The 16,385-nt window shown below is 41.4% G+C and overlaps 1 protein-coding gene across 4 annotated transcripts in view; it reads right to left on the bottom strand.

Moving 5' to 3' along the window:
• The window catches only part of lnx1 (ligand of numb-protein X 1), a 31,118-nt gene extending 15,403 nt beyond the window's left edge, over positions 1–15,715 (bottom strand). For 2 of the 4 annotated variants that reach the window (XM_042006926.1, XM_042006927.1), the window contains exons 1-2: positions 15,450–15,715; positions 9,481–9,996 (exon numbers count right to left, since the gene is read on the bottom strand). In XM_042006926.1, coding sequence (XP_041862860.1) covers positions 9,481–9,890 — 410 coding nt within the window. In that variant the 5' untranslated portion in view covers positions 9,891–9,996; positions 15,450–15,715. Of the gene's footprint in view, positions 1–4,933; positions 5,075–9,480; positions 9,997–15,449 lie in introns of those variants that run through there. The other 2 variants (XM_042006928.1, XM_042006929.1) reach the window with 1 other exon arrangement.
• Between the last annotated feature and the right edge of the window lie 670 nt (positions 15,716–16,385).

The following is a 16,385-nucleotide window of genomic DNA, read 5'->3' as shown; positions in this document are numbered from 1 at the left end:
AGGCAGCCTGCAGGTTCTTCTCACCAGAGAATGTGATGAATAACAGTGTGTAATAACAAAAATAATGAATGTGGGGATGCATGGTCACAGTTGGTGATATATCTACTTCTTAGTCAGTTTAAAGCTCAGAGAGACATGCGCATCTTCTGCTCAGCTAACTCTTAGGTTTGATCCAACTACCCGCAGCTACTCCTCACCGCTCTTATAATGCAGTACAGAAATGCAGTCAGAAAAGAAAACCTTTAAAATCAGTCATACTTTATGGACTTGGCTTTGCTGAACACCAATCCAGCTGATTCAAGGAAAACACTATCTGTAACAACTTTAGGCTCAAGGCCCAAGCGTACCTTGCTCAAGAGAAGTGAAAAAAAACAAAACAAAAAAACAAAAACAATATAGAGCTCTGGGGAAGCACCTGTGGCCATAATACACAGGCATACACTCATAAACACAAACAGGTATCTAGTGAACAATGCTTGTGGAAATTTGGGAGGGAATAATAGAAATGAACTGAATTTATGTTGATAAAATGTAAATAAAATATCTTTCCTTAATTAGATTAGTATATCAATTACTTCCTTTCCACAAACAAGGGCCACATGCCAAACCCATAAAGTTAAGTTTGAGTGGGGGCAAATAGACAGATTGATAGATAGATAAATAGGGAGGGAGAGCGGCATAAAGACAGAGTAATCCAGTTAATGATGAACTAGAGGAGTGTTAATCAGAGTATGCACTGGTGTGTTGATTGGATCCGCCTGCTTTGAGGGGTAATCCCATCTGCTGCATGAGGAGGGGATGAGGCCGCAGCTAGAGGGGACAGCTTTTCAGAGACTGATCTACTAAAATTCAAATAGGACGTCAGGGTTGGGTGTTACTTCTCAGTGCCTTTGAAGATTAATGAAAACAAGAGGGAATGTGTGTAGCAGCAGATAAACCTGGGCGTTTTTTCGCTGTGCTCTTGTTCAGAGGCCGGGCAGGTTGGGCATGCTCAGTGCATCTGAGTGTTTATGAGCGCCGAGGAGAACGAGCTTCACGGGCAGCATAATGTCAGTCGAGTCAGCCGGTTAGAAGCAGCCCAAACTCTGAGTCATGCTTTTTCTGGCCAATCAATATGTGTGATCATCAGTTGAGCCCTAACCCCATGATCAGGCTGGAAGAATATTTATGCAGCAGTTACTGTGTCAGTGTCTGGTTTCCACTAAGAGGGCAATCTCTCCCTCCTTTTGTCAGCACAGAAGAAGAGCAGAGGAAGTAGTTGAGCTGATTTATTTTTTGCTACCTGGCTGAGCTGGATCTCAGCTTACTAATGCACCTTATGTATGTCCACCTCAACAGTGGCTGCTTTCCAGTCCTGCAGCCTTATCGCAAATGCTTGTTTCTCTCACTAAAGCACTAGCAACTCCAACTGTAATCCCCTATACGCTATACGGTGCCTGATCTTAGAGAATCCCCACAAGGCAGCTGTCCCACATTGCTATATGTTTTCTCTTTGTGCCACACTACCTCTTGGCAGTGTTCTGGTTTTATCTCCTTCCATGTGCCACGGTACAACAGCCTGAACCACAGCCAGCACTGGTCTGCCCGACCCAAAGCCCTTGCACACGCCAGGCCACCGCTCACATGAGAGATTAACTCCACACCGCTCTCCTCTCTGCTGTCAGTTACGCTCTGCTGTCTGACAGGCCGCTCATATGGAACCATTCCTACAGATTAGCTTGCTGCAGACAGGAGGCTGAAGATGTTACTTCATGTTAAACATGTCAAGCCTGAAAAGCCCATAAACAGCAGCTTCCCAGTCACAGGCAAAGGTTAACAAACACCACTTTTCACAATGTCTCTATCCTCAGGGATGCAAATATGTAGGGCAGCGGATGTAAATGATTCAGCACAGATATGAAAGCACCCATTTTAAAACAAATTTAAATTAGGTACAATGTTTTATTTTATTTTATTTTTTTCATGATAAAGCAAACTCAGTCCCATCTCTTAGCCTTAACCTGTTCACTTTGCTGTCTTTCTGCTTCAACAATGACAAACCTGAGAGGAAGGCGCTCTGACCTGCAGCTCACTTCCCCTCATGAATAAATTAATACATACATATTTCAGCTGTTCTTTGTGACTGTAAAAATGTGCACATAAATCTTGCACACTTCAATTTCCCCAAGTAAAATGTGGGTTTTTGGTGTGTTGTTTAACGCATGTTTGTTTTATGTGACGTGTAATGTGAGATTTAGGCTTTAACTATTTTGTATATATATATATATATATATATATATATATATATATATATATATTCTACATCTTTAGAGCATTCCCTCCTTGTGTCCTTGCCCTGTGTTTCTTTTGTTGTTTGGCCGTGCTGTTGCTTGTAGCCTGCGTGCACCGATGCATAAAAAATACTCCCATGATAGATTCATAGAATGTGCTTCAGACCGAGCACAGGAATCATTCCCATGATTTTCTTTCCAGGAGTGGTTAGTGAGGGTATGAGAGCAGTCAGATTTATCAGTCTTCAGCCACTTTCCCACTGGCCTTCAAGTATTTGGACTTGCTAAATACAATATGACAAGAAGAGCTGTCTCACACAGAGCAGGGATTAATATTTAATCCAGACAAAAGTCTAATTAGTTAAGCCTGCCCCACACTTACAGCAGACACAAGGCCAAAGAGGGCACTGCATGATGCTTAGCCTTTAACTCAAGGCAGACCTGGTATAAACAAATGATTGGTATTGTTAAGACTCAATGAGTGTGCGGCGGCCAGGTGGGTAATCCTGTTAGAATGCGTCCATGCTAATGATGTCCGGATCACTGGGAGTGAGCACAGCTCATTGTGATCAAACACCTACTAGATTAGGGCTGAAATGACGGAAGCTAAACTAATCGAGGTGTTTAAGAAATCTCAGCTCAGGCTCAGCAATGAACACAGATTTATCATGAATGCTCTACAGCACTTCACTATCATCAAGGGAGGCCATGTGGACTGGGGGAGGAAAAAAAAACAAAACCTAGTGGTGTACATATCTGCTAGAAAGAAAAATATGACAACCTAGTTTCTCTCCTCTTTGCATCAGAGCTGTGTTCGTGGCAATAAAGACATTCTATTTAGCATTAGAAAGAAAAATGTATCCCCTCTCTGCAGTGTTAGTTACATCTAGACATAGCAAGTACAGTGTGCATACAAATCAAAGTGTGCACACTGATGTGTGAGCGAGACAGATTGCAGCCGCTCTCATTTTCCTCGCGCATTATAAACTAACTGGAGTAATCACATAAATTGAAAGACATTGCTGAAAGAAAGAGGGGGAAGGAGAAAAGGCAGGCGGAGCTGGAGGCTGCTCCTGTCAACAGTGTGGATAAAGACAAATGGTGTGGCACTGCTCTCTAGTCAGGCAGAAAAACACCACGTCCGCGTTTGTCTGCTCCTGGTTTCTCTCTCTGTCATGTCATAATCAGCAAAAAAACCCTCACTGTCACCAGCACAGAAACACTCTCCAACACTCCCTGTCAATATTCCCCACTTTGTGGGCTCAGTGAGCTTTAGCAGTCTGATCATTTTATTTACAGGCAGACCTTCTCTGAAAGAGCTTACGTACTGGGCGTGCTGGATGCCATCAGCATAGCAGCCGTATGTATGGCCAGATGGAAGGCAGGCACAGGAAGTGACCTTATACCCTCCTGTCTCCTCTCATCTCCCCTTTCCTTTTGCCTCTGCAGCACCAACACATCCAACTTTTCTTCTCACACTGTCCAGCCATTCTCTCTGTGTATACACGCAAACATCTCCCAACCATTTCAGTTCATTTTCCTGCATCACCCTTCTTTCATTTCTCTCTGCTCCCTTTATGGTATTGTTGTCAAACACAGACTCCTGGTGTCTAGAGCCACTAAAACACCAGTCAGTGGAAAGAGAGCATACAATAAAATGAGGGGATTTTCTTGGTTCTCCATTGTTCTATGTTTTCGTAAAACATAATGAGACATTTCTGTCCGAATGGACAAGGCAAGCCATAGACCTGCTCGGGGAACAGAGAGCTCAGGCTTCATATGGAGCTGTTGAGTGTTGCCAATATTAAAACGTGTAATTAGAGTCTGGGGGCCAATACAGAGCTTAAAACACTGTTTGTAGAATGAGGAGCCAAGAATGAAGGCTGTGTGATGTACTGTAGGGTATAGAGTATAGTTAATCATTCAGGTTGATGAGAGGCATCAAATTTCATGCAAAAAATTAAAATCTCCATCTTTCTACTAGTACAATATTAAATGAAAGGGATAAATTTGTATTTTTTGTACAACAAGCTACCTTTTAAATTGACTTTGTGTGTGCATAAAGGATTGTGTGACTTTCAGTGATGCAACCCGAGAGAAGACAGCTTTACATTTTTAATGCCGAGGTGAGAGTTAATTCCACCAGCAAACACACTGTATTTACAGTCATCCATATGCTCTGGCAGACTCAATGTACACACAGTGTTTAAAGTCTACAGTTGTCAGCAATGCGAGCTGACATTTTGCTCTCATCAATACACACTAACATGCCGCTGAATAGAAACAGAGAAAAGGAAAGATGCCCATGCTGCAGTGTTGCTCTGTAGCATCCAAACCGTCCTGAACAACGCGAAGCACTACCTGCTGGTTCTGCTGCATCCCAGTGGCACAGCCACCAGTTACCAAAGCCTTGGGATGCCATTGGCTGCTCATTTTCACATCAAAGAGGAGTGCTCTGACTCTACATGTGATGATCCAAATGTAAACATTGCAACACACATTACTTGGCCACATGAACACACACATACACACACAGATGGCTGAGAAAAGTGAGAAGAAATGCACAACAGTACATTAACAGCTGCACAGTGTTTTGATGGTTGGAGAGGGATGAGGTGATGCTAGTGGAAAGGATGCAGGAGGAGGCTGAGTGGTGTACTCACAGTTCGGAATAGAGGATGTGCAGGTTACCCAAATTGTCTGTGTAGTTGGCCGGGCTGAGCCAGGGCAAAACCAGCAGCAACAGAGCCTTCATGATCAACGCTCAGCTCTTTATTTTTTCTTCCCTTCCCGCCCCCCCAGCTCCTTGAGCCCTCGTTCTCTTCTCCCTGAACTGTGGCTGTCTTCTCTCCTGTTCCCCCCCTCCTCCCCCTCCCCCTCCTCCACCTCCAATTCTCCGACCCTGGCCGTGCTGACCCCCCTCAAACCCACCCTCTTTGTCTTCCTTCCTTTCTTTCTTTCAAAGAAGTGCTCTCAGATGCAATTTAATCCTTTGCTTCCTACCTTTCCAGTCTCTCTTCCCCCCCTCTGTTTTCCACCACCCCTTGTCTACTGTGAGTCTCTTCCTCTGCCTCAAGCCGGCTGCCTGGTCATCTCAGCTGCAGAGGCAAACGGGCTGGTTGCCAGAGGTTGAAGACGGAGCGAAAGAGGAAGAAGCAGCAGAAGAAGGTGCAGAGGAGATGTCCTGTTGTGGCACAGCAGAAAGAGGAAAAAGTGCAGGAAGAAGAGGAAGCAGACCCATGCAAAGGTGGCACATTTGGAATACAATTTGAGATGTGCAGCCCCTTAATCTGCTCTGGGCACTGCCGAGTTGTAAGAGGATTTATGCTCGTATGCGTGTGTGTGCATGTCGGTCTCCCTCTGTGAGTGTGTGCGTGTGTGTATGTCAGAGAGAACAGCGCAGGCTGTGACTTATACTGCAGCAGAAACCACTGAAGGGGGGGATGGAGCAGACCAAAATAAAAGAGACGGGGGTAACTGTACCTGGAGCTGCTCTGATTGGCTCTGCCTTTTCCACATGCATGCACACACATACAGTCTTAGACACATATACACACACATACCACCTCTGCATTCACCTCCCCTTCCCCTGCACATACACTGCCCTGGATGGGGAGGATAGAGTGGAAGGAGAGAAAATGTTGCCTTCCATACCCTCCACCTCTCTTTAACAATGGACTGCTCCCAGTGCAGCAGATTGGTTTGATCACTCAAAAGAATCTGCCTACATGGGTGGAAAAAAAGGGCAGAGCATGACCAAAACACACCGGCAAATCAATATTCTTTGCAGGGCTTGGAGCTTGTTGTTTTGGGTGACATGAACGTGAAAGATGAGGATAAAAAGAGGAAGATTAGGAGTAAGTCTTTAATGCACTAAGAGAACGTTTGTAGTTGCTTACAAAGTCATTCATCTACAGATCCATTATTTTTTAGAACATGCAAGGAGAGAGTGAAAGATAAAAGGTGATAGGTGATTTATTAAATCAAAGGTTAAACCCATACAACATCACTGCTTGACTGTGCTGGAATCTGGGAACTGGGTAGGGACTGAGAAAGAGGTATGCGTCAGGTGTTGGTGGCAGCAGCCAGCTTTAACTTCAAGACAAGTTTTGATTATAAGAGCATAATAGAGATGCTAATTGTAAGGAGGTTCCTTCAAGTGTTCACAAGATTGCTTTAATCCTGTTTTGTCTCTTATATCCACCTGTAAACACACAGCAGAAGGGGATTAAAAAAACTTTAAGAATGAAACTCTATTTCTTTGTCTATTTTCATATAATTTTATCTTAATGTAACCATCAAATGCATCCTTTGATTACTTTTCCTCGTCTTTCCTTTTTTCCTTTGCTGTTATCTGAATTTATAACTGTTTTTTGCCCTCAAGAAAGTCACTTAACTGGTGTAAATACCTTGTCTGAATGAATATTTCATGGATGGAGGTAGCATGATTACAGGCCTGCTTTGTTTGCGTGTGTGCATTTGTGTTAATGCATGCATGCAAGTTTGCTGTGGCGTACCTTGTCCTGCGGTATTTGAACAGAGCGTACATCAAGACCACAGGGCATGCAGGAAATGGAAAAGTAATTGGATTGTGACAGGATGCAGTTTTGTGAACAGAAGCCAGTCTGCCCCACAGGAGTCATTTCATGCACTCACATTAACTCGATCGCACAAACATGCATCATAATGTACACATATGTGCATACTCTCATCCGATTATTCCTTTCCCTTTCCTACTAACAACAGCCAGCTCCTCTGGTTGATGAAAAGACTAAATATTTATCTTTTCAATTATGTTACATAATTTTATGTATTTTTCAAATTCAAATGTACAGAGACAATCTAACAAGAGAGGTACTATGAATACAAACCGAGGGGATTGTCTGCAAATGCATGAGTAAGGAAGGAAGAGGAGGTTTTGACAAGTCAAAAAGAAGTGGTATGCTACAAGTGTCCATTGTCTCTTCCTGTGTTTTTGTAAACAACTGCTGTAGGACCGCTTTGTGTATTTCTGTCTACCACTATGGGAGGAAAATATGCTCAAACTTAGAGAGCAAAATAAATGGAGGCTGCACCTTTACTGTGCTCAAACAGTCATTCAACAGTATTCAACAGTTTCTTGACAATTTAGTTCATTTTTGGAGGGAAGTTAATAAAATAGTTTTCGCAAAAGAACAAGTATGAACAAGCAGAAGGAAGCACCAACAAGTTCAAGGCAAGAATGTTTATCGACATATATATGTGAATAAAATAACTAGACAAAACACGAGAGCATTACAGAGAGGTAGCTCATTCACATGCACATACCTGTAAGTGCCTACAGAAAAGAAGAAGAAAAAAAAATGAAAACCCTCAGCCAAAGAATGGAGCTCCTTCTGAATTCATTGCAAGTCCTTACAGCACAAACTAACAAAGCCAACAGAAATACCACAGGTCACACACTGTAGCTAAGATTTTACTCTTGATTGCAGTAGATGCATCCAGAAAGTCAATTCCTCCATCCAAAGGCCAATAAAGGTCATGAATGATTAGATTAGTATGAAATCAGCCCTGACCAGATGGTGTGGCTGTCTCAGTCATTACAGCTCCTGACCTACTGCCAGACTTTGGAGAAGCAAAAAGCCAGAGATGATCTACTGGGTTATCATTATAACTAAAAATAACAGCAGAGATTAGTGTGATGTAATGTACACAGGCTGTAAAAACCTATTTCTAAGGCTTTATTCCCATTTTACCTATTCTGACTGTGTTTACTATTATTGAGATAGAAAAATGTTTTTCAACCAAGCAGCTGAACTGAGATTTGCTAGAGTACCATGGTTCAGATTCTGCAATAGGAAGCATTTTAGAAATAAATGTGGTTAAAATTAATGTCAATATGAGATCAGTGATTTTAATTTATCAGACGCTAACAGACAGAGAGGCAATTAACAGAGGATCCTTACTAATGCTGATGTGTTCCACGTGGCACACAGAAAGGATCACTGAAGGGTCTGAAGTGTGTTTTGACCTTAGTTAATAATCAAAATACAACTCACTGCTGCCAAAAAATAATTGATAAATAACTCGTTAGACTTACAGTACTATTACATAATAGTGGAAGTTAGGTTTCCATTGTATTTATGAGAATTTTCAAAGTCAAAGTTCAAATAATAAACCTTTTTGTTAATGCTAATAGCTATACAGAGAAGAAAGCATTGGGATGGTAATCAAATGCAATAACTAGTCTCCTGTGCTTTTATCTGACATTTGCTTGATAGATTTAGCCACTCTGACCTTTTCCTGCATACGCTCACACTATTTGCTCCATTAATCTGACATCAGTCTTTACTTAAAACTGTTTTAAGCTCAGTATGTCATTCCAAACATCTTTAGCAGCATTGTTAAGCAAAATCTGTTTAACTGAAGGTGTGTTAAAGTCACTGCCACAACCACAGGAGTATGATAGAAAAGCTAAAATGGGTATTTCACTGAAACCAATCTTAGTCATCTCCCTGGACATGGCCCCTTCACCTCTACAGATAACACTCTTAAACTATGGGAGAAGGGCCAAACCCTTCTGGGAAACGGCCTCAGAGATCCACACCTCATTATAACATTCACACCACATGTGGGAAAGGAGTGGGGGAAAACTGAAAGAGGGAAAGATGGAGTAGAAATGATGATGTAAAGGGAGAACAGCATGGGAAATGGGAGTATGTAAAGCTGGTAGGTAAAATGAGAGTTTGGAAAGAAAAACTTACTCTTTGATAGATTTCAGGAGCTTTAAGCAAACTGTGTTTAGGTTTTAGATGCAAGTGAAAAGGAAACACTATGGTACTTGTGTGTGATGATTAATCAGATACTCTTATCCTACAGCATTTGAGCTAGAGGAGTGTTAATGAGCATTAATGAATGTAGACTAACACTGAGGGACACTAAAGTAAAACCTTTTAATGATATATAAGCAGAGGAACTGTGCCTGGTTAGATGAAAGCCTGGTTGGAGGAGGAGTCCCTCCCAGTTGGGACTGGAGCTATGGGTAAATGATGATGGGCAAAGAAGGGTGGGAATCTCAGAGTGGGTGTTAACTGTAGGTCATTGTAGTTTTTGCAGACAACAAGAACAAATAGAAACAGTAAATTAAAGACAGGCTGAAGTGCATGCTTACATGTTTATTAAGGTCACCTTATTTTCCAAAACAGTAGTTAGACTGTTTCTTCCAGCCTACCTGCTCTTGATGTGGTCTTCCAGTTCACCACGAGGCAGTATTTCAGTGCAATGGTCAATGAAGGGGCAGGCTACATTCAGCTTGTCCAGCAGCTTGTGCACCAGCAGGCTAGGCTTCCTGCAGCTCTGCAGCATGAGGGGCGTGCGGCACACAGGGCAAAAATCGCTCTCCAGCAGGAAGTTGGTGAGACACTCCTGGCAGTAGGTGTGTCCGCAGGGTGTGTCCAGAGGCCTGATGAGAGGCTGCAGACAGATGTGGCAGACAAGTTCATCATCTACCTCATCCTTGTAGAGGTACTCATGGTTCTCCTCCAGTTTGTGACTGTGGCCACATGAAGCGCACAGGTCAGGAGGTGGTGACAAGATTCCATAGTCTGATGGGGAGAGGGGAGGAGCTGATGCTTCAGCCATCACCGTGGCAACTTCAGACTGTATACTTTCCTTCTGTGGCTCATTTGGAAGGCAGGAGGTGGGAGGTCATTTTGGATTATTGAAGGATATCATTAGCAGGGGAGATCTGTAAGAACCAGAAATACAGTGGGCAATGAATGACAAGTGCAGATTAGCATTTTGATGTTAGTACTGTTAGTACTGTTAGTATGTTAGTAAGTGGAGCCAGACTTTATAACTTAATCCTTTGTTATTTAAGCCCTAATCTAGGCACAAGAAAAAATAATTACATTCTTGCAAACCATGGACACATATGACACATGTGTGTCCATGTGTGACACATATGGACACAAGTATATCCACATCTGTGATGTGGCTGGCATTATGCACTGGCAGTATTTGATGCAAACAGCGAACTGTCTAGATACAAGCACAAATGACTGACTTATCATCTAAGTGTTGAAGCATTGGTGGAACAATTGGAACTCTGTCCTGGACACCCGAGTTCAAGTTAAGTTTAGGCTAGGTTTATGCATCAAAAATCCTTGGTCAGATTTGGTCAAGCAAAACTGTAGCTAAAGTTTTGCTTTACTTTAGCTGCAGTATTCAGTAGTCAGAGCAATTTGACCATGGAGTACCATACCTTAGCAACACTAGTTACTTTGCATGTCAGAAGAAAAGGATATGGAGACTATAATTATTACAGACTGAAGAAGATTTATAGTTTTAGACATTATAGTTTCTTCTTGTAGGAGGGGAACAAGAATGTGAATATCTTCTTTTCACACATGCCAACAACTGCAGCAGTTAATGAGTGCAGCATTCTCCAACTTTTTTTTCTTTGTTTTCTAGATTTTCACCACTGGCACAGAAAAGAGATATCGAACTAGAGAGATTTCTACTCTGGATGCAGGAACATCAATATTACTCATCTCAGCAGCCACTACAGACACAGATTCACACTGATAAGTCTGTAGCTCTCTGCTCAGTGGGCTGCATGACAATCACTCATCACGGTCAATCCATAACAGGATGCAACATGATTTCAGTCATGCTAAGTTATTATTTACTGCTATACAGGCTTACACTGTGCTCTCCATTACAAGCCTGCCAGCGTACACGTCATATCCAAAACAGGCAGGCTCCTCGAGCACATGGACACAAACAGATGGGCTCAGTCAGGCACTTGTCACCTTGGCAACAGCAATCTTGTTGGCGCTCCACTTGCTTTGTTTCTGGACCCATTACTGGGTCTTGGCTGCTTAATGAGACACTATATATTATTTAAAAAATACCACCAATAACAAAACTTGATAACTATATTTAAATGTAATGTGATTGCTAGTTTTATTCTAAGTGAGCACACAGTCTCCCTTGATTGAGTTTTTGAAAAGCACAGCAAGAAACAGACTTTGATATAAAACCCTTGCATCATAGAACATACAGTACTGTATCAGAGCATGTGCAGTTATAATTCTATCAAGTGACCACTAAATTTTCAAAACTGTCTTTATTTTAATATAATCATTAAGAAGCTGATGGCAGTCATTAAAACCTTGGTGTCTTTCAGCATGTTTGGGAGGGGAAAGCTAATAAGAAAAGACTGAGAAGTCTTAACAAAGATGAACTTTCCCTCTGAGAACTTGCAGTGACATGGCTGATTCATCACACACTGTGGCACCTGCTGCGTCTGAGGCCTGACCTGATCTATGGAGCTAAGTACTTTCATCACAAGAAAGCCAGAGAGAGAAAATGAGAGAAAATGAGAGAAAATGAGAGAGAGAGAGAGAGAGAGAGAGAGAGAGAGAGAGCAAATGTCTACTAGGAGGAGATGAAAACTTGAAAAAGACACGATTTAAAGAAAATAAAAGACGAAAGTGGTTTTATGCTCTCCAGGAATCCATAATTTAAATCAGTTTCAACACATGTACACCTCCAACTTTTTGGAACCCATCTATCAGTATAATGTTTTGGTTTTAAAGAGATTCTTGTCCCACCAGTCTACAGGAGGGAAAAGATCAAGCACCTTTTTTCAAGAAAGGGGAAAGCTTAGGAAATGGTGGAAGAAGGCCTTTGGAGTGGAAAAGGAAGGCATAAATGCTCTCCAAGATGACATAGGTCCTGGTCCTCGGGGGCTACTGCCCTGCCTCTTTTAGAAGTGTCCATCTTTAACACACCTGACTCAAATGAAGGGCTTGTTAAGCAGGCTTGCAAAGAACTTGACAAGCAGTTCAGTTAATCTGAATCAGGTGTACTGGAGTTGGACAGAACTAAAACATGCAGGGCAGTGGTCCCTGAGGACTAGGATTGAGAAACACTGGGTTAGGGTATATAGTGTGAAAGGCCGAAAACACCCTGTGATCAAAAGGAGCACTACAGATGGTAACACCCCCCCGTTTATGAGTCTATGACTACAATTCACCATGGTAATAACTAACATCTTATCCTGTGTTTGTGAATCCATCATAATCAGAGTTTGGAATGAGGATTATGTGATAACAACCCTTTCCCACAAATACGTGCATCTACAAGTACAGACTAATGCAAATATACACCTCCACACCCTCTTTTCAGAATGGCATATTCAGAGGACACACCTGCACCTGAGGAGCATCAACCCTCTTAGGCTATTTCCTAATCCCAGAGGTGAAAGCATGGCTGTGCTGCAGCAATCCTGTTAGACCACTGCTCATACTAAAGACAACGTAAGAGAGTTGATGAACCTGAATTTCATTGTACCTCTTTCCCCTGTGGTAAGTTCTTAACAAGCACAAGTGTGCATTATATCTTTATGCTGATAACAGTTAGCTCTATGTGCCCTTTAAACGTAAGGACTCCTATTCCCTAAAATCATTATTAGTTTGTCTTGGTGAAGTCAAAGGCCGCATGACTTTAAACTTTCTCTATTTTAACAAATAGAAGATAGCTGTTATGGTTTTTGGTCCTGGTGCCAGAGGGTCCTCTCCTGTTGACTTGGGCCCTCTGGCACAATAATTTAAACCTACTGTCAACAATCAGGGTGTCAGTAGGGACAATGATTTGGATCTAGACAGGCAGATCAGTGCAATGGTCAAAGTCAGCTTTTTCCAGCTGAGGCAGCTAGGAAAAGTTAAAAAGGTCTTTTAAAACTCTGAAACAGTGATACATGCTTTTATTTTCAACATGGCTAGTTTATTGTAATGCATTGTGTTTTGGTGTCTCTCAGAAATATTTGCCCTTTCTGCATCTGGTGCAAAAAGCTGCTGGACATTTTTTGACTGTTACACAGAAAAGAGAGCACATTTTTAGCTTTTTTAGCCACACTGCACTGGCAGCCTCTTCGTTTTAGGGTTCATTTTAATATAATTTTATTTGTTTTTATGTCTTTACATGACCTTGCCCCACTCCACCTCTCTGAGCTGCTACACCTGTACTCCCCCTCCCAGTCCCTCAGGTCAGCTGATCAGCGGCTACTGAAGGTGCGGGGGAAGCAGCAGAAGCTCACAAGAGACAGAGCTTTTTCTGTGGTGGGGCTAATACTGTGGAAGTCACTACCACTGCAGGTTAGACAGGCCTCGTTACTGCCCAACTTTAAATCCCTTCTTAAAACCCACCTTTTTTTCCACTGGCATTTAACCCAGTACTAAAGTTGCTTTTATTGCTTTGATTGTACTATTTCTTATATTTCTGTTTTATTTTTGTTTTATTTTTATCCAACAGTTTGTTCAGTAGCTGCTGTTGTAAAGTGCTTTATAAATAGAGATGGCTTGGCTTGGCTTGGCTTGGCTTGGCTTGGCTGAACCTGAACCATGACAACCTGCTGATGCTACATCACTGATTACACTAGAAACTCAGTATCCACAACAAGCAGGAGAAAGGAGAAGCTTTTAGGCTCTATAATTCTTCCTCTTAAGTCTATACAAATATCAGTAAGACTCAAGTTTTTTCTTTGACTTCGGAATGTAGTCAAGGCTTGTTTCAATAAGCTGTTCCTTTTGCCTTTCAGTCTCTGAGAATAGAAAGAATTGTTTGTTTAAGACGGTTCATTCTTCCCCACACATTTTATGTAAACAAAACTTTTTATTCAATCTCAGTTTTTTCTCGTTTGAACGTTGATGATTTGACATGTTATTAATGATACAAGACTGAGTCAGGTCAGCTCCCTTTTCGAATGATTAACTGGGAAAACCAAAGCAGTGACAAGATAACTGTTCCTGCGTCAGGATTCCTGCTGTCCACACTGAGTTAGCATGTTGTCATGTATTCATCTTTTCATTATCAACTAGAGAAAATGAATAGTATCTGGATCAATCAAACAAGTCCTTCAAAATGAGAAGTCCATTTTGCCAATCAGACAGAGAAGAGTGATTCCATTGATAAGATCTTATTTTGAGCAACGTAATGATACATCTTTAACTGTCACGGAGTAGACCTGCAGCAGAGGTGGCGTCACATTATCGAAACCATAAACTGCTCTGTGAGTCAAACAGAGGAAACATCTTTAATAACTGACGCACAGTGACGGAGCCCACACTCACAGAGTTTCTTATGAACACACCAGTTATTAGAGCATAAAAAAAAATGCAGGTTTGCAGTTATTACAAACAGCTTCATCATAATGGCCCCGAGCAAAAAATATCACCAGGCAGCCAGGAGTTAAAGGCACTAAGTGTATATGTCAAATCCAACATGCACAGATTCCAACATACTTGGTTGTGTTCAGACTTGCCCCGGAACAGAAAAATTCCAGTAAGCCTTTTTTTTTTCTTTCTCCAAACATCATAATTGTAATAGCATACAACTAAATAATAGGTGAATAAAAACACCAGATACTATTTCAGATACACTGATGAGTGACACTTTGTGTTAATAATTAAAAAGGGATTAATGGATGCCATATTAAGAACCTTGTAATGAATCATTTTGTGATCGAGTGAAAGTAGTTTTCATTGAAAATGAAAATATTTTATCTATTTATTTTCTGATAAAGATTTCTGTCATAAGCATCACTCATTATGATCTAGACCCAAATTTAATATAGCATAATATTACAGAACACAATAGTATTTGTGTTTCATAATCTAGCACATTTTGTTCCATATAAAGTGAGCATATTGGATGTAAAGCAACATTTTTGGCATAGTACTATAATTCCTACCCTTTTGCTAATTTCTACATGAAGCCCTTATGTTTGTGTGGTGGCCTGTGTCTTTGTTAATAGCAACCTCCACAGTTTAAGCCAGACCTGACACCTCAGTCTGGAATGAACAGCTGTAGGCAGATGTGAAGCTCTGTGAAGTGTTTCTAATATCAAAATGGTTGAGTGGCTCAGAACACACTGTACAGAACATAGACACACACAGGTAACAGAAAATCTAGATTTATCGCTGCCCTCTATTTCCTCCTTAAATGTAAAGGGAGGGTGATAATACGCAGACACACAGATTCAGTGCAAACAACTGTCATGCAACTGACACAGACCATTAACCTGTTCTGCAACAAAGATTTCCGACACCTAAAAATAATCAGTTTTAATCTGTAAAGTATTTTTAAGACAAGTAAGACGCTTCTGAAAAAAATGGAATGGGAAAGGTTACTTACATAACTTCATCAGCGAAGTTTACTTTCAACACTGCAGCTCACCTGGACAGGTAAAGTCAGGCAGTGGGTGTAATGTTATACCCACTATAGAGAGGAGGTGGAGTGGGAGGAGAGACTCACGAAAGGGGACTTTGTCCCGGCCAGGGAGCCTGCTGATTGGCTGCTTGGTCTTCAAGTAGAGAAATTTTATACTGCAGCTGGTCTTTGGGGAATTCTCCAACTCCAGGCCAATATGAGAAGCCTTGCTCCTGTGTGAATTCAGAACCTGCTCACCTCTAACAGCCCAAGGTGATCAGGAAGTGGCAGAAAGCAAGGGCGGGGTCAGGAAAAGTAAACAAGAGAACTGCCCGAACCTGCTTTGGGAGATTTGGGAGAAACTGGAGTTCTTGATTACATGGAGTCGAAACCTAAAATGAAGGACTGAGAAAAGCAGCTGAAATGTCTTTCAAAAGTCCGCCTGTACTACTCACAAACAAGAATATTTTTTGATAAAGGAATGAAATGTCAAGCCAAAGGGCACCACTGGTTTGAGCTACAAGTTCTGACAGGACCTCTTGGTGAAAACAATGAAGATGTAATAACCTACAAAACATTTTATTCACATACTGATTGAATTCCTGCAGACTATATACTAAAGTAGTAAATAGTAAAACATTTTCCAAAAGGAAACCTATAATATAAAGGACTAACAAATGTCTCAGTTTTCAATAATGCTGTCATGCAAAACAAGTATTTAAATGTGTATACAGACACTCAAATCCTTGTTCCTTGTTTGAAGCTTTCTTTTTGTGTTGTGGTTTGCTTCTTCTTTACAATAGCTACGCTCATAAAGCCATGCGTGTGACTAGCCTTGCACAAAAACAGTGGTTATCTTTGATTTTCGGTGTGGCTTCTTTAATGTTTCCTACCTCACACTACTATTTAAACCCAGAGGCA

Source organism: Melanotaenia boesemani, chromosome 14, assembly GCF_017639745.1.
Source record: "Melanotaenia boesemani isolate fMelBoe1 chromosome 14, fMelBoe1.pri, whole genome shotgun sequence".
NCBI lineage: Eukaryota > Metazoa > Chordata > Actinopteri > Atheriniformes > Melanotaeniidae > Melanotaenia > Melanotaenia boesemani.
Note: the sequence above shows the minus strand (reverse complement) of the source record. Positions and strands in the feature narration are given on the sequence as shown.